Source organism: Manis javanica, chromosome 9 (assembly GCF_040802235.1).
Source record: "Manis javanica isolate MJ-LG chromosome 9, MJ_LKY, whole genome shotgun sequence".
Taxonomy (NCBI): Eukaryota; Metazoa; Chordata; class Mammalia; order Pholidota; family Manidae; genus Manis; species Manis javanica.
This window is the reverse complement of record NC_133164.1, coordinates 114025119-114046262: the sequence shown is the minus strand read 5'-3', so window position 1 is coordinate 114046262 and position 21144 is coordinate 114025119. Positions and strand designations below refer to the sequence as shown.

General features: G+C 43.9%; 2 protein-coding genes across 7 annotated transcripts in view; both read left to right on the top strand.

Annotated features, from left to right (window-relative positions):
* The window catches only part of KDSR (3-ketodihydrosphingosine reductase), a 35062-nt gene extending 28966 nt beyond the window's left edge, over positions 1–6096 (top strand). Inside the window, exon 10 of the mRNA XM_017642561.3 lies at positions 2391–6096. Coding sequence (XP_017498050.1) covers positions 2391–2510 — 120 coding nt within the window. The 3' untranslated portion in view covers positions 2511–6096. The remainder of the gene's footprint in view (positions 1–2390) is intronic.
* Positions 6097–6433: 337 nt separating this feature from the next.
* BCL2 (BCL2 apoptosis regulator) overlaps positions 6434–21144 on the top strand; it is a 162337-nt gene continuing 147626 nt past the window's right edge. For 5 of the 6 annotated variants that reach the window (XR_012121262.1, XM_037015567.2, XM_073213189.1 and 2 more), the window contains exons 1-2: positions 6434–12207; positions 12416–13261. Coding sequence is in view for 4 of the 6 variants with exons in the window: in XM_037015567.2 (XP_036871462.1) it covers positions 12695–13261 (567 nt within the window). In the remaining 2 variants the exon portion in view is untranslated. Of the gene's footprint in view, positions 12208–12415; positions 13262–21144 lie in introns of those variants that run through there. The other variant, XR_012121261.1, reaches the window with a different exon arrangement.

The window sequence follows — 21144 nt, the reverse complement described above, 5'->3', positions numbered from 1 at the left end:
CTATAAAACATTTTGGCTGGTCCATCTGGAATGAGCATGCATGGTGAAATAAAATAGCTTTAGAATTAGATTTTACATAGAAAGTCCAGATTTTGGACTGTCAATCAATCGGAAGGCCTGCCAGCCCAGGGTCTGCTTTCTCACCTGGCAGTCAACAGCTGGGATGAGTGGCAGCTGCTCCAATTCCAAGGCCATGGTCCCCTAGTCCTGGTGGACTGCCAGCACCCTGTGCCGGCCGGGCATATTGGAGCATGCCATCACGTGTTCTCAGTGGTTTTCCTAAACTGCCAGTCACCTTGCATAGCAGCGTTCACGGGCTCTCTGCACCCTGGAGGTAAAGCTTCCTGCCCGTTGTGGCACAGCCCCTGACCTCTGACCCCGCTCACCCTCCTGGCCTCTCCTGCTTTGTCTGTCCCTCCCTCCCCTGCTTCCCTTTGTCTCACCAACTTCTAATCTTCCTTCAGATCTCACTGTAAACACTGTTTTTATCCAGAAAACTTCAAGACTTGGTTGAATACCTTGGACTTAACCCCAATTTTTACACTTGATTATGCTTTTTCTTGAGGCTTTTTCTTGCCTTTCATTTTTTTATTTTAACAATAGACTTCATTTTGCAGAGTAGTTTAAGTTTTATAAAAGATTGGAGTGGGAATTACAGAGTTGACATGTGCCCTCTGTCGCCTCCCACCAGTTTCCTCTATTAGCAGCACCTTGCATTGCTGTGAGACGTGTCGCTGTGGATGAACCACTATCGAGACGTGACTTATTAGTAACCGAAGTCCGTGGTTACATCGGGTTCACTCCTGGTGTTGCACATCCATCCTACAGGTTTGGACAGGTGTATAATGGCACGAACCCACCACTGCAGTGTCAGGCACAATGGCTTCCCAGTCCTAAAAGTCACCTGTGTGCCACCTGTTCATCTCTCCCTCCCTCTCTCTGAACCCCTGGCAACCTCTGATCTTTTTGCTGTCTGCATAGTGCTGCCTTTTTTTGCTTCCCTATGGCTTTTACACCTTCCAAAGTTATTCCTGCATACACTTCAGAGAATCAAATCATTTTCAAGGCGTGTTATGGAAGTAGTGGTCCCTGCTACACAACCCCCAGGTCACAATCACATGCTACCCTTTAGCTGGACCTTCTGACACCTGCTTCCGTCTCTGCTGTATGGACTCTGTGGCCACTTCCCTGTGTTGCTCAGCTAGGGACCAGGTATTGCCTTCTACTGGGAAAGATGAGGGCTCCGTGGTCTTCGGGCCTTCCTCGTCCTGCTTAACCCACCTGGGCTCCATCCTACCCTCCCCTTTAGTTGCATTGGAATTTGGGTTAGACCTGTATTTGAGATGATGATTATTATGGCTATTTAAATGCTATTCACAGCTGAGGTATGTATTAACACATAATTAATTTTCCTTTCTTACATAAACTTTTGTTTTCCCTGAAATTATTATTGGCCTTTTTCTATATGTTATTAATAATGACCATCTTCATCTCCTCTCAGAAACATCAGATACTCTTATCAGTTTCACCTTCTGGAAGGAATTCCTCCTGGAACCTTCTGAGCTGTGCATCAGGGCTGGCTGCCCCCATGTCTGTGCACAGCTGATCCCCAGCCTCCCCGTCATGGTCCTCCTAGGGGACCCCTCTGCCTCTCTTGGATTGGGTCCCCTGTCTCTTGTCGTATGACACTGTCTTTCTTGACCTCTCACATGTCACCTCTTTTAGTAGCTTTCTATAAAAAAGGGTGCATGGGAAGCAAATTTTTAGAGATCTTGCATATTAGAAAATGTTTCTATTTGTAGTTTTATGCCTTTAAAAAATTCCATCTAGAGGTGCTGTAGTATGAGCCTCTTAGTGGAAAGAGTGAAGGTTAATGAACATGGTCATTTGCTGTCTTAACTCTGAAACAGACATTGCCTTCCTTCAGCTAATTATCTTTCCAGTTATCAAATAAGCTCGAAAAGGGCAGGCACCCTTTCTCGCCAAGGTATTCTCAGCACGTGCCAGAGGGCCTGACTTTTGTGATCAGAACATAAATCTTAAACCAAAAGCCTGATTGTAGTTGAGATTTTGGGATGCTGGAGTGGATCTTCCTATTATAACCTAAGACTACTAAGAATCCCCTTTATGTTCTTCGTATGATTTGAATGTATTAATTGGACACATCCTGTGTTGTTGCCTGTCGGGCGGCACGTGTTCCCAGTGGTGCTGAGTAGACAGCTCCTGTTCATGGCATTCTGATTCTTACCAAGTTTTCATTACGCTTGTCCTTGGAGCGGATTAGAAGATGTGTCTTAGAAACTATTATTAGAGACATACTCTACAATTGCTTGACATGAGCTCTTATATTGTCCTGTTGGGTAGGCTCATGGTCTGTCTTTACCTTGCAGGTGGTCACCATGGGCCTCTTCCGCACAATCGCTTTATTTTACCTTGGAAGTTTCGACAGCATAGTTCGTCGCTGCATGATGCAGAGAGCAAGATCTGAAACTGCAGGCAAAACTGCCTAATTCTTACCCCTTGGAAAAAGACTGTTTCTAAATAATCTGAACAGCTTGCTGCTAAATGGGACCTAGTTTTTGACCTATAGACACTTACGTATTGCTTTTGAATGTGTGATCGGACAGTGCTCTTCAGAACCCTGGCCGCAGTGGAGGGGATGGAAGCTCAGCCACAGACCATATTATTAATACTATGCAAATACAGAATAGGGGATCATTTGATCCTCTCAGGCGGAGAGGCGATGACGGTGTGGGACCTTGTAGTATGTAAGCAGGGTAAAGAACAGAATTCCAGAGTGATCATTTAAAGTTTTTCTATTTATTCTCCCCCCCCCCAACCCCCCATCAAGATCATATGCAGAAATGTACTTTATGACACATAAGAGATCTTGTGGACTTTTTAAACCTTCCATGAAAGGCAGGCAGTTGATGGGTTTCTGGGGCCTTTTTCTTTTTTTTCTCTTTTTAACTTGGTGTATTTTATTCCAGATGAATTTTATACATTGCTGGGGAGTCTGAGCGCATCACGAGGTCCCTGACTCGTTGTGCTGCCATCGGACACTCACGGCTTCTCTCTGTTTGATCCCGATAAACTGCAAGGGGGATGGGAGAGGGCAGTGCCGTGTAAGCGAAGGAGATAAATATTTTCCAGTAGGAAAAATACTGCTTTCTTGTCTTCTTTAGACTCGAATGCTTAGGGCATTTTTCATTTCTCATTCGTGGGGAAAGGCAGCCTCCTAAAATGTTTTCTGAAGAGAAATAAAATCTTAGATGCTTCCAAGTTTAGGTTTCCTCCGTAGCCATGATGACCCGCAGCTCACCCATCGCAGCGTCTTCTCATCCTCGCACCTCTTCCTCTCCAGTTTTGCTTAAACTGCTGTAATATTTTTGTAAAATTTTTTGGCTTGACCTTTAAAATCAGTTCATGAATTAGTTAAACGACAAAACTCAGAAGCGTGACATTCTTTTCCTCATAGCATATATGTAGCTTTTAAGAAAGGCTCAATGGTAGGATGTTTAAATTGTACTCATTAAGAAACAAAGTAGGACAAGGCCGATTTTGAAGATACTCATTTTTTAAACAACACGATGGCCCTGTTCTTCCCGGGACTCTCTGACTGACCCTGAGAACATTGTCTCGGTGCCACGTGTTTCAGGAAGCCCCGTTGTCATCCCTGGGAATCCTCTTGGCCCTGTGAATGTTGTTTCCAGATTCCAGGCCCTGTTGCTCAGTTAGTGGATTTCCACAGTAAGTGCCTCTGACGAATCTTAGCCAATGTCACCTGCTTCGTCCTGTCATTGTATATGCTGCTCTGACTTCAGGACAGTCACCATCATTGTGATGCTATGTCCCTTCCTTCTTGCACACACACAGTACTCACATACTATACATACAAAAGATTAAAGACTGAAAATTACCTTTTTTTGCTCACGTTTCTGAACCTCTTGACTTCAAAATGACTTAATTTTTTTAATGTAAGATGTTTAATGGCTTCATTCCAGTGTCTTTTTTATGAAGATCTGAGAGTGGCATATTTTAAACACCAACAGAGAAGAAATTATTATTTAACATGTAAGTTGCTCAGAACGACATCACTGCAGTTTGTAGGGGTGGGTTGATACCATAATGGTTTCATGAATTTTTCAGTCTCATGTAACTCTCGTTTGCAAACTATGTTAAGTCATACTGAGCAGCCTCTAAAATGCAGCAATGGCTTTATTTTCCTGTTCACAGAAAGCAGTTATATTCATGTCTGATGTTTCTCAGTTTTACTCTTTTCTCATAAATGTTTCTTGAATCTTGGCACTTTCTACTGGTCTATGTGAAAATCTAGCCCGAGATGCTATCTCATCTAATAAAATTAGCCAACAATAGTTATTTCAGTATACATTTCTCAAGATATCGGTGTGGACAGTACTGCCACCCCAAGGTAATCTACTGTCTACTGTCTTCAGATTTAAGAGCCCCTGTTCTGTGGCGGGAGGTACTGCCCGCAGCCCAGCTGAAGTGCAGGCATAAGAGCAGATTTGTGGAGATCATAATGTCAGGCTTCTTGTCCAAGATGTCAAAAGTCCACAGTCTGTGTCCAAAAAGTTTTGAAAACTTAGGTGTTTTCTTTTTTCTTTCTAAATTTGGTGCCATAATTCATTGGATAGCAAAACCTGACTTGAACTGATGTGAGACTGTTGTGTTTTATTTACGCCACTACGTGGACTGTATTAATTGTGCCTGAATTGCCACTGGTTGTAGGTATCGCCCCAGATACTGTGGAGATGTTTTGTCCTATCCAGTATATATCCCATATCACCTTTTTCAAAATCCAAAAAAATGATGAACTCTGAGACATCTGGCTCCCAGGGTTTTGGATAAAGAATTATAGACATTGTAGCAGCGCCACACAAAGATCTGACTTCATCCAAATCCTGAAAGTACTACAAAGCAAATTCTGTTTTTTATCTTTTTTGGCTCAATTCCTGTACAACTTTTTTTTACATTGACTTGTTTTTTTGCTCGGGGAAGACAAAAAATGCCCTGAATCAGATTAAGGAAACTATTGGCTTTTTTTTTTTTTTTTAAAGGATTGCACTGATTCAACATATTCTACTGTACCCAGAAATGGGTTAGACTTACCTGTGGCAGAAGGAGTTAATTATAAATCACTGTGTGTGTCCAACAACAGCTTATTTGTGAGTTGTCTGTGCTGGGTTTGCTGTACTGTCTTACCATGTAATTGTGAGGGAGTTTTATTTAAAAATGTTTAACGTCCTTCAGCCATAGAAATTCCAAAACAGGTTCAGTGACCTTTCATAATTGAAAAAGGTGTAAAAAACCATCCTCATTTCTTTTTATGAAAACAAAGTCAAGGGAATCGCTCATTTCTACGTTTTTAAAAATGATATTTTCATGGCTGAAAAGAGAAGAAATTACAAAAATACTGTTAGTGATGGCCTCTACATGAATACTTAGACATGTTTAGTTACAAGTCTTTGTTCGGATCTGTAAAACCATACATTGCTCATTCTTGGAAGTGAAATATTGAGAGACTGTTTCTAATATTTAGATGACAGAAGCATTTTGGGTAATAGTTGCTTCAATTCAAAGAATTGTATGTCTTTGTCTTTCTGGAAGGCAATACCATAATAATTTTCTTTTGCTTGAGTTATCATCAACATGTAATTTTATTACGTCATGTTCTAATTTAAACATGTCTTATGTCAGGACACTTAGATAATCATACTTTTTGACATAAGATGCTTTGTATCTTTTTTCCTTTAGTTCATAGTAACTCAGCTTTAAAATGTATGTATTAACTGTAAACGTCCATATTCTGGATTAAACTTGTTCAGTGCAGTGATGGCAGATTTGATATTTTGAAGAGGAGATAATAGCTATTATATTTTACACTTGCTTTATCTGATGACTCTAAAGGCATTTTTAAACCAGAATGCACCTGGCTATTTTGATATATATTAGGTCTTGTGTTTGCTACTTTAGAAGCTTTTGTGGCAGAACTGTAACCTAATTTTCATATCTTGTATTTCTGAACCACAACAAAAAATAAATGGGGAATAAGCCTTACAGATTTGAAACGTATTTTTCTAGAAATTTGTGTTTTTTTAAAGAGACATGCACACATAAATCTCTCCCATAATGTTATCCTAATCGCTTGACTTTTATCATTTTCTAGGAAGAGGTATTTCAGAGTAAGTACTTGCTGTACTCGGCTCTTGTCTCAAATGTGTTGTGTGTTTGTGTGACTCTGATGTGGGATATATGAATAAAAGGGTAGGAAATGTGGCATTGAGTAAAATTTCTTAAATTATGTTTCATATACAAATAGATTTCCTGTACTTTAAAACTTTACAGTCTATTAATGAAATAAATCTTTGACTCTGAAGGGCATAAAAGACTGATATGTAAAAGAGCATGCCTTAATATTTCTCAAAATAAGAGTATTTGGGTCACATCAAGAAGATATACTTTGGTCCTTTCTTTAAATGTGTGCAATTTGTATACATAAATGATAAATGATATTACTACTATAATTTTTATATTTGGATATTTAAAAAGAAAAAATTTCCTGACATTCTTCCAGTCCTGAAGTTATACTATCTATTTTCCCTCATTCAGCGTATTTATTGAGTACTTATGATGGAGCTTGGTGTCCAGGCCCTGGGGATAAAACTGTGCAATTTGTCCCACCCATGTAGAGATTACATTTTTTGTTTCTCTTCGTCCTGCTTCCTTCATCCCTCTGAAGGCTCCTAGACGTCTTCCTGGACAAAGAGGAGCCACTCACCATCCCTTTCTTCAGCCTGAATTCTATGCCACAAATATTTGAATGTCAGGCACTATTCTAGGCTGGGAAATAGTGGTCCCAGAAGAAAAACATGGTCCTTGCCCTCAAATAGTTTATAATCTAGAGAGAAACATAGGCCAAAAATTACACTGTGGATCCAACTAGCTATAATAACTAACATTGAAAATGTAACCCATGCCAGTCAGTCATGAGGCTTTATGTTTGACACATTTAAATCATACACTAAAACCTTGTGATCACTACTCTATAGCCCCATGTTATGCACCTGGGCACGGGCATGGGAAGTTAAGTGATGAGTCCAAGGTCATAGCTACTAAGTGATGGAGCCAGGATTAAAACCCATTTTCTGACTTTTAAGTCTGTGCTAAACCTTGGGGCACAAGTGGAACCCTTGGGCTGCCCAGGAAAGTCAGGTATGGTCTCACAGAGGTGCAAGTTCTTGAGATTAAATTTGGGGAATGAATATGAATTTGCCATGAGAAGATTGGGTACATTTTAGAGAGGTGAGCAGATTTGCAAAGGCAAAAGACGTGAGAGATCTTGGTGTATTCTGGAAAACACACTAAATTAGTATAGCTGCAAGAGGGAAAAGGGGAAACAGGCACCCAGGTGGTAAGATTGGGCCACATCATTCCATACAGAGGATTTGGGATTTTAGCTTCTGAAGAACTTTAAGCACAAACATAAAATGGCCACATTTTAGCTTTAGAAATATGGTTCCCCTTGAAATTCAGGGTTTGCTGAGAGCCCTTGGGCTGTGGAGGAAACAACTTTTACTAGAGGCAAGATACCATGTTAGAAAAATATTGTTATGGGTTGAGTTGTCTGCCCTCAAAAGAGGCTGACGTCTCTCCCGCAGTACTGGTGACTATGATCTTTGGAAATAAGGTCTTTGACAGATTTGCCAAGTTTAGATGAGGTTATTAGGGTCCTAAGCCATTATGACCAGTGACTTTATAAGATTAGGAGGAAACAGAGACACAGGGAGAATACCATGTGACAACAGAGGCAGAGATCAGACTGATGCAGCTGCAAGCCAAGGAATGCCACGATTGCCAGCTACCACCACAAGCCAGGGAGAGGGAGGGGAAGGTTTTTCCCTAGAGCTTTCAAGAGGGAGCATGGCCCTGCTGACACCTTGATTTTGGACTTCAGCCTCCAGGATTGTGGCAGAGTAAATTTAAGCACTATAGTTAATGTTACTTTGTTACTGCAGCCCTAGGAAACAAACACAGTAACACTGATTTTTCTAAGTGTGTTCATGAGCATTCATGTCTGGGAGATGCTGTGCTCTGTGCTAAAGAGTATAAGAGAATAAAAATAATTGCACATAAGAATGTAAATTCTTTGCCCATTCCCCCTCAGTGTTGTGTGATATTGTTTGGTTCTATCACTGCAGTTTCAATGCAGTGAGAGCAGTAGACAGTTGAAAAGTGTAAGCAAGTTCCTATACTTAGTTTATTTCACTTTGAACACCAAGTCATTAATTTGAAAGGAAAAGTTGCCAGGAGTCAATTCCCTGCGCTTGTCTTTGTAAACTAAAAGTAAGCATTATTTGCCCACTGTTAAACTTGCACAACAAAATGACTTATCTATAGTTAGTTGCCTAGTTTCTTCACTATAAATGTTACTTCGTTATTCTAAACATTTTTTTTTGAGGTTCAGGACCCACTATAAATTAGTCCGGTGGGTTTCTGATTTCGATTTTCTTTTATGCAAGCTTCATGGACTTCTGGTTTGTACTCTCCCTAGTCAGTTAGTTTGGTTTATAGATTTATTTCCACTTAGGTTTGCCTAAATGGTTTGGGGTCATGTTTTAAATTTTTAATTCTTTCATTTTACCTAATAGTTATCAATTCCCTCTCTGTTAATGGTGTCTTTCCTCATTTTAAATAAAAAGTTTAATAGTTGGGAAAATTTAATATATATGCCTATATTGAACATTAGCATGTCCAGATTAGAATTATGTTCTTTTTTAATTTCATAGACCTTGGAAATACTTATATTGGTGAAGGATAGACAACTTCCTGAATTATAATGTTAAACATCAACCAGTAGGTGGCGAAAACTGGCAATAGAAAGCTTTTTGTTTGGGAGATCAGAGAATAAGGAAAACACAGGCCTTTCAAACTTGATACAGTCTCCATTCCCTGCACCTTGTTCTTTCCTATTCCTGGTGCCCCCCCCACTCCTAGAATCCACCCAGGAAAAGCTGGCAGAAAGGTGGTCCACTGGCTCTTAAAAGCCAATGACATCTTAGGAAGTGAAAAGTCCTTAGTGCATACATTTAGAAGGTTGTTGGAAGGCGTCCGTCACAGATCTAGGATTCAAACCCAGGGCTGACTCAGGCCGGTCCAACCACCGTTACCTCACCAATACCCAGAGACAAGTGGTCATTTCACACACTCCCTAGAAATACTTGCCCTAACGCTTTTAGGTGGCATCTAATGAACAGAATCTAATGGGAGGAATGTTTTTACTCTTTCAACTAAAAGAGTATTCAGAACACTCCTGGGCAATACATAACTTCGTCAAGGACTGTAACATAGACCTGTCCTGAGAATGTTTGGGTATGGCCCAGATGCCACACAAGAAATCAGTCTGAGAGAGCCTGTGAAGAGAGGCTCTCTAGGAGCAAAGGAGGTGGAAAATAAGGAAGTGTTTCTTTCTCTGGGAATGGGGGATCCGTTTCCTTCCGACTGCCTCCTTTGCGGAAGTGCAATCTCTTTTCCAGTGCTGTCCTCTCATTTCCTCACTCACATGCTAGGTCTCAGAAGCACTAAGGCTTTCGATTCCTCTTAACTAATTTTGGGGGTTTACGACAGGTTCTGAGAAGATCCCTAAACCATAATGTTGTAGCGTAAGTAGGGGTTTCTACTCTTTTTATGAGAACAGATATCCCAGGTCAGTTGGTGCCCAGTGTCTTATCTCCAGGCCAGACCACACCTCTGCACTGCCGTGGAGGAAAGGGGACTCCGTCGCAGCAATCAGAGGGCAGGAAGCAGCGTCTTCCTTCATTCTCTCCTCCTAGGATAAGTTTATACCAGGCAGCCATCCACACATGCAAGAGTTTGTCACATTGACTGGGTATGATAAATGAAGAAATGAAAATAATTTGCTGTGCTTATCTTGCTTACAAACAAGTAAATGCTTTGATTTTAGACCAGCAATGAGACGAAATACAGTGTCAGAATATTTGTACACATTGCAGTGCTCACTTGGTAGGTTTCTACAATCACAGTAATTGAGTCCTTTTAAAAGTAATTGTGCTTTTAGTAAACATTTTTTCTCTTCGTGCTTCATTTGTCAAAGACTCTTAAAAATAAAAACATAAACATATGAGACTTGCTTGCCCTCTCTGCTTTTCCCCTAGGGGGAAAATTCATGCTGATGTGCTTGTGTGTTACATGTGTGCGGATAACTGGAGAAGGTGCGGCCATCCAGGATTGGCTGCCAGGCGACCCTGGAGGCCTGTGGGGTCCCACCCAGCCCGGGGTTAGGACTGTGGGCCAGAAAGCTGCCCTGTAGACTCCGCAGTTGTCCATCCCTAACCCAGTGCCGAAGCTGTTAGGAGCAGAGGAAAAAACATTTTCTTAACCATTTAAAAGCTCTAGACAGCCCCGACTCGCCCCTCCCCTGGCCGCTGAGAGCTACGCCGGCCTTGGCCGCGGATGGTGTTTCCAGAGTGCGTTCTGTGTGGACACCTAGGAAGCAACTGGAAAGTAAACACGACGCTTGGGGCTTCCCTCGCTAAGGGACTGCGGGGCCGCCGGCTCCGAGGGAGGGCAGCGCCGAGGTCCCCCAGCTCGGGGTCAGCAGCGGCCTCGCTCTTCTCCCCTGAGGCCGAGCGCTGGCAACACGCTGTGTACGCGCACACACACACACACACACACACACACACGGACACGGACACACACACACACTCGGCCACCAGGGCTCCAAGAGAGCCCCGGCGCTTCTCCAGCGCCCGTTTTCTGGGCGCCCCCGTCCAGCGGCCGCCGGCCTCGCCGCGTGGGCTCCCCTGGCGCCCCCGGCCCCTCGCGGGCCCCGAGCGCGCGCCGAGCCGCCGCAGGCCCGAGGAGGCCCCTCGCACACCCAGCGCGCCGCGGCCGCGCGGGAGGCCTGCTCCGCCCGCGCCACCCACCGGCCGGCCTGGCGCGCGGGCGGGCGGGCGAGCGGGCGGGGGCCGTGCGGCTCGCCCTCCCCGGCCGCGGCCCCGGGCGCCATGTGTTCCCGGCGGGGCGCGCCGCTCCCGGCCTGGCCGCGGCCCCTTTAACCCGGGAAGGGGCGCGGGCCGGAGGGGGCGGCGGGGCGGCTCCGAGGAGGGCTCTTTCTTTCTTCTTTTTTTGAATGAACAGTGTGACGTACGCACAGGAAACCAGTCGGTTAGAGAGAATGAAGTAAGAGGCCGGCCCCCCCGCCCGCCCCCCTCCTCCCCCCCCCCCCCCCGCCCGCCGCGCTCCCGCCCGCCGCTCCCGGTCTCCCCGCCGATCCGCCGCCGCCGCCGCCGCCGCCGCCGCCAGCGAAGGTGCCGGGCGCCGGGCCCTCCCCGCCGGCGCGGCCGTCATCGCCGGAGCGGGTGCGCGGCGGGAGCGCGGGGCGGGCGGCCGCGGGCAGAGCCGCCGCGCAGGAACAGGAGGAGGAGAAAGGGTGCGCAGCCCGGAGGCGGGGTGCGCCGGTGGGGTGCAGCGGAAGAGGGGGTCCAGGGGGGAGAACTTCGTAGCAGTCATCCTTTTTAGGAAAAGAGGGAAAATATAAAGCCCTCCTCCACCGCCGCCTTCTCCCCACCCCTCGCCGCACCACACACAGCGCGGGCTTCTCGCGCTCGGCACCGGCGGCCCGGGCGCGTCCTGCCCCCATTTATCAAGCAGCTTCTCGGGAAATGCATTTGCCGTTCGGAGTTTAATCAGAAGAGGATTCCTGCCCCCGCGCGCGGCTCGTCCCGCGGCCCCGGCCCCCGTCTCTCTGCTGTGGAGGCGCGAAGCGGTCCCGTGGACAGAGATCCATGTCCGTGCCCGCGCGCGTGTGTGCGTGTGTAAATTGCCGAGAAGGGGAAAATCACAGGACTTGGGCAAAAATACTGGACTGAAAATTGTAATTCATCTGCCGCCGCCGCTGCCTTTTTTTTCTCGTGCTCTTGAGACCTCCGGTTGGGATTCCTACGGCTTGACATTTCTGTGAAGGCGAAGTCTGGGAATCGTACTGGAAATTCTCCTAATTTTTACACGCCCCCCGCGCCCCCAACTCCTGATTCATTGGGAAGTTTCAGAGCAGCTATAACCGGAGAGTTCTGAAGATTGATGTAATCTTTGCCTTATGCATTTGTTTTGTTTTCACAAAAAAGGAAACTTGACAGAGGATCATGCTGTCCTTAAAAAATACAAGTAAGTTCTTAGCACAGGAAATTGATTTAATGTAACTTTTCAATGGAAACATTTGCGATTTTTAAACTTGCCATTCAGTAAGTTTAATTTCCAGGCAGTTTGATACATTGTTTTTAGCCGCGTGAACTTTATGTATACGTCCTGCTTGCACCCAGGGTAGGGAGGAAAATGCACCTGATTTTGACCTTTTTTTTTTTTAACCTTTCAGCATCACGGAAGAAGCAGACTGATATTAACAATAATTATTAATAGTGTGCCTCATGAAATAAAAATCCGAAAGGAATTTGGAAAAAAATTTCCTGCATCTCATGCCAAGAGGGTAACACCAGAATCAAGTGTTCCGCGTGACTGAAGACACCCCCTCATTCAAGAATGCAAAGCACACCCAATAAAATAGCTGGATTATAACTATTCTCTTTCGGGGTGTGGGGCGGGAGCGGGGGCGAAAGGTGCTTTCGGTACCCGGCTGCTTTTCCTCGGGGGAAGGATGGCGCACGCCGGGAGAACAGGGTATGATAACCGGGAGATAGTGATGAAGTACATACACTATAAGCTGTCGCAGAGGGGCTACGAGTGGGAAGCCGGAGGTGCGGGCGCAGCGCCCCCCGGTGCCGCCTCCGCGCCGGGAGTCTTCTCCTCGCAGCCCGGACACACCCCTGCGCCCGCCAGGACCTCGCCCCCGCCGCCCCCGGCCGCCCCCGCCGCCGCCGCTGCGGGGCCTGCGCTCATCCCCGTGCCACCTGTGGTCCACCTGACCCTGCGCCAGGCCGGCGATGACTTCTCCCGGCGCTACCGCCGCGACTTCGCCGAGATGTCCAGCCAGCTGCACCTGACACCCTTCACCGCAAGGGGACGCTTTGCCACGGTGGTGGAAGAGCTCTTCAGGGATGGGGTGAACTGGGGGAGGATTGTGGCCTTCTTTGAGTTCGGTGGGGTCATGTGTGTGGAGAGCGTCAACCGGGAGATGTCGCCCCTGGTGGACAATATCGCCCTGTGGATGACTGAGTACCTGAACCGGCACCTGCACACCTGGATCCAGGATAACGGAGGCTGGGTAGGTGCATGTCTGGTTGAATGTTGCGTCTGAGTTGGGCCTCTCAGGTCTGAGAGGCGGTGGCTGGAGTGTGGGTGGGCTCCTGGGCCACGGGCAGACCTGTGAGCCAGGGAAATAGAATCGCGTTTGGTGCTTTGCATCCTCTTCCCTTGTGCAAAGTTCTCCCTGCCAACGCAGCTGTTATCCATCATTCCTTCTTCCCGCCGAAAGTGTTCTCCTTGCTTGCCAGCTGTTGAGATTTAAAGATCCAGCATTTGCTACCCAGTAGGATCTTGGAATAAATGGTATCCCTTAAGCGTTTCTCACGCTGGGGTCCAAGGATCCCCAGCATCACAGTTACTCTGCCTGTGTAGCTTGTTGAAATCGGAGTCTTCAGGGACCACTCATGAAATGTCCGGGCAATCTGCATCTTAAACAAGCTTCCCTGAGCTTTCTTTGCACTAGAATCACCCAGTTAGAACAGACTCCATCCGAGGACCAAAGGCCTACCTTTTGTGACTCATTTGGTCAAATCTACCAAAAGAGGAAAGCCAGTGTAGCCCTATTCCCTGGAAAACCTAGCTGTGTTTGAAAACTTTTCAAAAGTCCAGGGACTCCAACCTACAATGTATGCCATGTTCCAGTGGGCATGGCTGAGTGTCTAGAGGAACATCTGGCACTGGATGCTTTCTCTCATCACTGACAATTTCCACTGGCTGCAGTGCTTTGTGTATTATTTCTACGGCTGCTGTGTGATTTTGAAGTTCACTGGAGTTTTAGTGTCTTTTACTTTGCACCACCTAGAATCATTCAGTGGTCTCTTCCACTGGAAAAAAACAAACACTTGTATCTGCAGTATCTATAATAAGGCTTAGATGAATTATTAGCTATGGATTCCCTCATGCACTGACTTCAGTTGAAGTGATCGGAACCTGTGGTTTTGAAGCACATCTGTGAGATGACTTTTTTTGGTTCTGTGCAGAGCTTCCATCACGTTGCCCTCAAGTTCTTTTTGTGAGTGTAATTCTTTGGAGCAGGAGGTGCAGATCCTAACACTGAAGATTTGTAAATTGAGACCTATACCACATATCTAAAATTACTGACTTAGGAAAAAGTAAAAGGGACAATTTTTATCTGAAAAATTCTTCAGACTTTTGGTTTTAATCTGAAAAATCATCTTTGAAAAAGGATGCAGTTCAGTGCTTCCTTTGACACTCTGGGGGGATTACTAAAGTTATTATTTTATAGGACCTACCAGGAGCAAAGAGCCTAGAAATCACCACAAGTGGATTTGATTTCCAGAAGCACATTACAGATTTTACTACAGTTTACAAAATGTGCTAGTATTAAGGGGCCAAAAAGAAAAAAAGCCAAGAAAATAGATGACTGACATGAATAGCCAATCCTACTTTGCCAACATTGACAAAATACTGATACCACTGCTCAGTGTTTAAAAGTAAAATATTCCCATTGGTACCTCTAAAATGTAAATGTTCTTTGTGACTTGTTTGTTCGTTTTTGAGATCCTGTGTTGTCAGATCTTTAGTGATTCTGGAAGAATTCACTAAAGGCTGAAAAGAATATTTTTGTTAAATGTTTGTTTTGGTTAAATAGGTGGTTTTACTTTTAACCATCACCAAAGAGGTAGGGATTTCCAGACTCCAAAATGATCCTTTTAAGACCAAAGTAAAAACTGACTTAACAGTTTTCTTATTTAATATTTTTATGAAAAAAATATTAAAAATTTTTTTCTACTTGGAAGAAATCCAAAGTAATAACTTGTCTACAAAGTGATTTAATAAAAAGATGGGGAACAGAAGCGTATGTTTATGATAGAAATTAAGATCTGTGTTGCTGAGTTGTAGTGTATTAACATCTCATACAGCTGAATTTTCTTTTAAGTGAAGGCTCAGGTTTTCTTCTTCAAAATGGAGTGTTTGTAGTAGAGCCTATCTTTGTGGTCAATAGGTATCTGAGGTTAATAAATGTAGAGGCTACATTTTATGATGCCAAACCACAATGACATACATGATAAAAATTTTTTGACAAATCCCCTTATAGTAAAAATAAATCATACAGAAGCACAAACGGCTGATGCTAAAACACGTAGTTTTCAGGGCAACATATAGATGGATGACTATATAGGAAAACAGGAGTTTGGCAAAAAAAAGAAGTATAATCAAGAAATGCAATCACAAATGGACACTTTGGAATGAGTGGTAGCATTTGGGAGTTATAAATGATTTTCCTATCCTTTCAAATGTGCATTATTGTTCTCAGTTTTTATTTTGGGCATTTGGCATTTTCCTCCAAATTTGTATCAGGCTTGCATCTCTAGAAATATGGTGTAAAGTACTCTTAGTAACAATGGTAAAGTTTCAAAAGAGAGCTAGCACATTCTTTTGACATTTGACATGCACTGTTTCCAGGACTTGGCATATCAGTTTATCTACCGCATATGTACTAATGGGGGTTTTAGACTTTAATCCTTTTTTTTCTTCACTGCTGCTGATGCAAAACCAGAACCTTCTGAGGCTGAGGAAAACTTTGTATTCCATGTTCCATAACTTGGAGAAAGCAGGGCCTTGGAATGAGAGGTGTCTGAGAGATGGTCCTAGAGGTTACAAATTAAAGACTACAGAAGAAATCAGTTATAGAGTGGAGTGTGGCATTATTCCTAAGTCTGAATAAAGCATTGTGTGCATCCAGAGACTCACAGGACAGAGGGAGCAGCCAGACAGTTCTAGGAAATGTCTAAGACCCTGCTGCTTGCTCCAAGTGTGGTTCACAGACCAGCAGCACGGGCATCGCCTGGGAGCTTCCTGAAGATGCAGAATCTCAGGTCCCACCCCAGAGCTACTGAGTCAGAATCTGCAGTTTATACAGTTTACAGATGTTCATATACACATTAAAGTTAGGGGTGCTGGCTACTATCATCTACCATTGACTCTTGGGGACATCTTTTAGGAAGGATGCTGCTCTGGGATGGATCCTGCAGTGTCTCTCTCTGGCGGCCTCACAGATCCATAGTATGACTTGGAATACTGGATTTTTCCCAGGTGTCCATTAGCGTAAGCTGACCCTTGGAAGAAATGGGTTGGATTGAAAGAGAGACAATATATAAACTACTATAAACTCGGTCTTCTCAAGGATGTTTTTCATGGTAGCTATACAATTTGTATGGGCATTAGTGACCCCATTAAAGTAAGGTAGCTTTTCTACTCCAGTTAAAGGCAGGAAATTTGGCTCTTTTAATAGCTCCACTGGTTATTATTTTAAACCATGTAACACCGTTTAAATTCGGTGGAGGAGTTTAGTGGCCCTGAGACTGGTGAAGGGGCTCTTGCAAGCAATGAGTTGAGATTCAGGCAAGTTGAATGGTGAGTAAAAATCAATGGCACTCTTCAAAATGAGCAATGGGACAGCATTTATCTTCGTTGTCTAGGAAGAGAGTGCGAGGTGGACCCCTGAGGGAATGTGATGGCTTAACCAGGAGACTGGTTTCATTGTGCTGGTGAGAAGGTGGCACAGCTTTTTCTTTTTGCAGTTTAGGAAGACAGGGACTGACTTCCCCACATCTAGCAGAGGTCAGCTTCCTTTTTATTAGCTGGTCAGCAGGCAGTTTCTCTCTTCTGTAAGTAATCCACATCCACCAAAATGTTTCATTAACCAGAGAGCAATACCATACTCATACCAGTGTACAAAATACAGGAAAAAGCTTCATTTTTCTAGGGACCAAGTGTAGGCTGCTTATGGCCACTTTTGGCAGCAAAATGATGGGATTAAAAATAGCCTGAAGATGATCCAGTCTTAATATATTTAATTATGAACTTTCCTTGGAAAAGTGCATCTCCCTGCCTGCTAAGAATCACATGATGCTTCTCAATAATTGATTTGCTAGACATTTGCTGGTGAGTGATTGTATTTGGGGACCTTTGTAAGCTCTTATAGTTCACTCAGTTTTCTTTTCTGTTTTAGGGCCTTCAGGGCTTGCTGCTATTTAGTACCTTTCGAAAACATGGTGTTCTTTTGTGCATCCTGTTACTTTAAGCTGTGCTTTCTAGTGAGAACTGATTGATCTTTTTTAGCAATCTTTGATTGAACTGGTACATTTCAGATTGCTTAAATGTCATTAGGCCACACAGCACACCAGGTAACAGGAAGACACCGAAAACTCTTAGTATTTTTTCTTCTCTCTATTCCTAGAACTAGTCAGCTTCTTGGAGGACCACTCTAAAGCAGGTGTTTGGGTGCCAGGTATCATAACAGTGGTCTCTTCTACTGGCCGCTTCCCCACACCCATCCCTAAGGTCAGTTATCATGTCTTAGCAGTAGCTGAGCAAGTCACTGTTTCAGCAGAAGTGCATTTGTGCTAGAAAAACAACACTGTCTTTGTAGTGTACAAGTAGAAAGGTTTTTCCCCCCAGAGATATATTGTATTTGAGGTTCAAAGGTTCTGTTAAACCTTTTTAAGGTAATCTAATATCACCTTATTCAGGTACGGCAGTAACCTTGCAAGCTGTTCACCCTTTTGCCCCGCTACATACAGGAGACCACTCAGTGAATTCACTTCAGTCTGAAGCTTCTCTTTCATTCCTCTTGGTTTGATACGAACAAAATTAGTGTTTTATGTCTAAATGAGATTAAAAATGAAAATCATCCGAGGGCTGAGGCCATTACTTGACAGACATGCTGGCGAGTCTTACATGTGCCCAGCCCCGGGTTAGGTGGGGGGCAAGGAAGGAGAGCTTTACCCCTGCCATGGATGACCTCACAGGCTAGCACTGTAAGTGTCTTAGTAAACACAGTCACCGCCAGCCCTGTAAGCGTGATCATAGATTCTCAGATTTAGAGGGGAAAGAAAAAAAAAACTATGTATATGTTACTTTGCATACACCTCAATCTCTGTCTAAGTTATTTCTAACCATATGGCTGTTCATGTGTGCATTAGGCCTGATTTAAATAGGAGGAGAAATGCAGATAGCTTCAAAAATACTGCATAACATAGATACATGCTTAAGAGAACTGAAAGACAGGGGGAGTTCCCTTATTAGGTATTTTCCCATTAAGCACTCCACATACACATTAAGAAGACTTAATAAACACTAGTCTGCACAAGGCTCCGATTAGGATGATGATGATAGCTTACTTCGAAGAACTGCCTTTCTTAAAATCATTCTTGTACACTGAATAATGCAAGTTGACTTTGAACCAGAACAGGAGTCTTCTTTTGGGAGAGATTAAAAAAGCTTTTGTCTTGTTTTGGGTTTGGGTTATAGTGTTGTTTTGTTTATTAGAAGGCTTCTCTTCCAAAATGCTATTGGTGGACATTCTCAGCCAGCTGTGTCATTCATGTTCTTGAAGGGCAGGTGTTTACCAGCTAACTTCTTGTGCTTGTGGCTCTTTTTCTTTAAACAGAGATTATAAAACTTCTGAAATTACAGCAAAGCCATTTTCATTTTTTAAAGTATTTTTGTAGGTTGCTGCTTGTTCTGTTATATGCCTAACTCTGTAGTGCCAACATGATTTCTCTGCTGCCTCCTTGCCAAACAAAACACAAACCCAGCGGTCCTTCAGTGAGAATGCTGATTGAATGATTATTTCTATCTTTCCAAAGCTGCTGGGGCTTTCTCATCCGCTCACCCCAGTCCCCATGACTGTGCCCTCCCTGCCCTTCATCCTACCGCAGGGAGACCTCCCAGTGCAGTTCCTTTATACCTGCTGACACCTGAAGGGAAGGATTCACCTGAGGAAAAGAGTGTTATGCCTTGAGACCAGCAAGAGGGAACAGAGGGGGTCTGATCAAAGCTAGAATATCACCCCTACTCTAGTCTTGCTACAGCAGGGCTAGGCAAATTCTGCCAACAGATACGATAGTTTCCCTCCATCATGAATTCCAACCTTGTGCAGGGAAAAGATAGAATCTGCAGGCAGAATGTGTACTTGCTCTGATCTCTGCAGTGTGAGATTAGAGTGGGGTTATACTCTAGCCTTAGGTAAGTTTTGACTAGCCAAACTTAACTAAAATAGCTTAGACTAAAGACTACTTCCCCAATTGCCCCCTTAAACATGTTTAAAAGGGAATCTCCCTACCATGCTGGCGTGGCCATTTATAGCAAATATAAGAGCTAGTTGGGTGATTTTTTTGGGCAATGGACAGGTGCTATGAGAAAGTTCAGGATGGAATGTGCCCGTCTTACACATTGGACATGGAGCATGTACTTCCCTGGGAAACTCTTTATTTGGAAAATTTGTGCTTCCTTTCTGCTCCTTGTTTTGCCTTCAAAATTTCAGGGATAGAGCCATATTCCATTTTTAGTTAATAATCAGCTCATCAGCCCTCTGGGGTTTCATCGTAGTGAGTCAGAAGCTTATGACCGACTCCACTCTCCTCTTCAGTGTGTCTCCGGAAAACAATCCAAGGACCCACTGTGTCAAGTGAAGCTTTAATTCTTCAAGCAAGATTTTTCCACTGAGACCAATACATCTTTCTTGTGACAGTTCCAGTTATTATATTTCTTTATTTTTAGCTGTCTTTTGTTAAGCTGTGGAAGAGGGTGGAGAGTTTATGACTTTAAGTGCTTGGAGCACCAAAGGATCGACGTTGGCAAGTCATCTTTTCTTGACTTTTCTCAACTCTTCTCAGCTGATAACTAAGATTTCTTCTGCTTTACAATCTTTACAACACGATGGATGTTATATCTATTAAAAACTAGCTCTGAAATATAATTGCAGCCAACTATTTCACTTAGCTGTCTTCGAATATTCTGAGGGAATATGGGACAAATACTTAACCCTCCCAGTTCAATTCTGTATATAATTACCTCCTTACAATTAGGATAGGAGTAAAATGAATTATAAATGATATCGTGAGCTTTAGATACTGGTTTTTTTATCTCTTTGGGAAAAAAAGATCCATAGAGGATGCCAGTTGGGACTTTGGAGGCCAAAATTTCAGGACTATCTCCTAGTTCTTTCCTTTATGAATTTTTGCCAGCATCTCTCTCTCTCTCTCTCTCTCTCTCTCTCTCTCTCTCTCTCTCTCTCTATCTTTTTAACACTGAAAAGTTTCAGAGGTGGTTTGAACTGTTTTATAACAATATTATAAGCATAGTGAGGCAAAGTCACTTCTACATGTTAAAGTAACAGTATAAGAAGAAAACAAAGAAGTGTTAAGGAAAATGAGCTATTATTCACAAAACTTAACTGAGTTCCTAGTAATGAGGGCAGTATTGGAAATAGAAAAGGCTACGAAGATCTTGTTACTTAGCATAGCCTGCACACTTAACTGTTTTCATTGAAAAACACTTATTAAGGCCCCACTATGTGCAGAGCTGCCTGCCAGGTGTTTTAGGTGAGTAAAAAATGTGTAAGATACCCTTTGCTTTCAAGGAACTTACCAGCCAGTAGTGAGACTAAGATAGGTATGTAAATTGCTGTAATCCTTGACACTCTTTAGTGCCCAGAGAGATCCCATCCAGCCAGAGGGGGCTCCAGAAGAGTTTCATGCGGGAGATAGTAGGTGGGAGGTACAGGGACAGGGCGTTTTGGGTAACTGGACTTGAGCAGTCCAAGCAGGCAGGAGTATATGAGGCATGATTGGGGAATTGTAGAGTCTGATTTGACTGGGACCTAGAGATCTCTTGTGAGATAACACTGGGTCCTAAGTTGACAGGTTTTAAGTCGGTAGATGTTAAAAGCATATGTTGGGATAGTTCTGAGAGACGGCGGATGTGTGGGCTTGCAGGAGATTGACAACAACTGAGGCTGGGCAGCAGGAGGCCGAGCGGGAGGTCCAACCCTGGTGCTGGCGAGGGGAATAGACAAGAAAGGGCAGAGGTGGGGGAGAGCGCAGCAGTGGAGGCAAAGGGTGGCTTTGGGTTGAGTGTGACGAGGGTGGAATG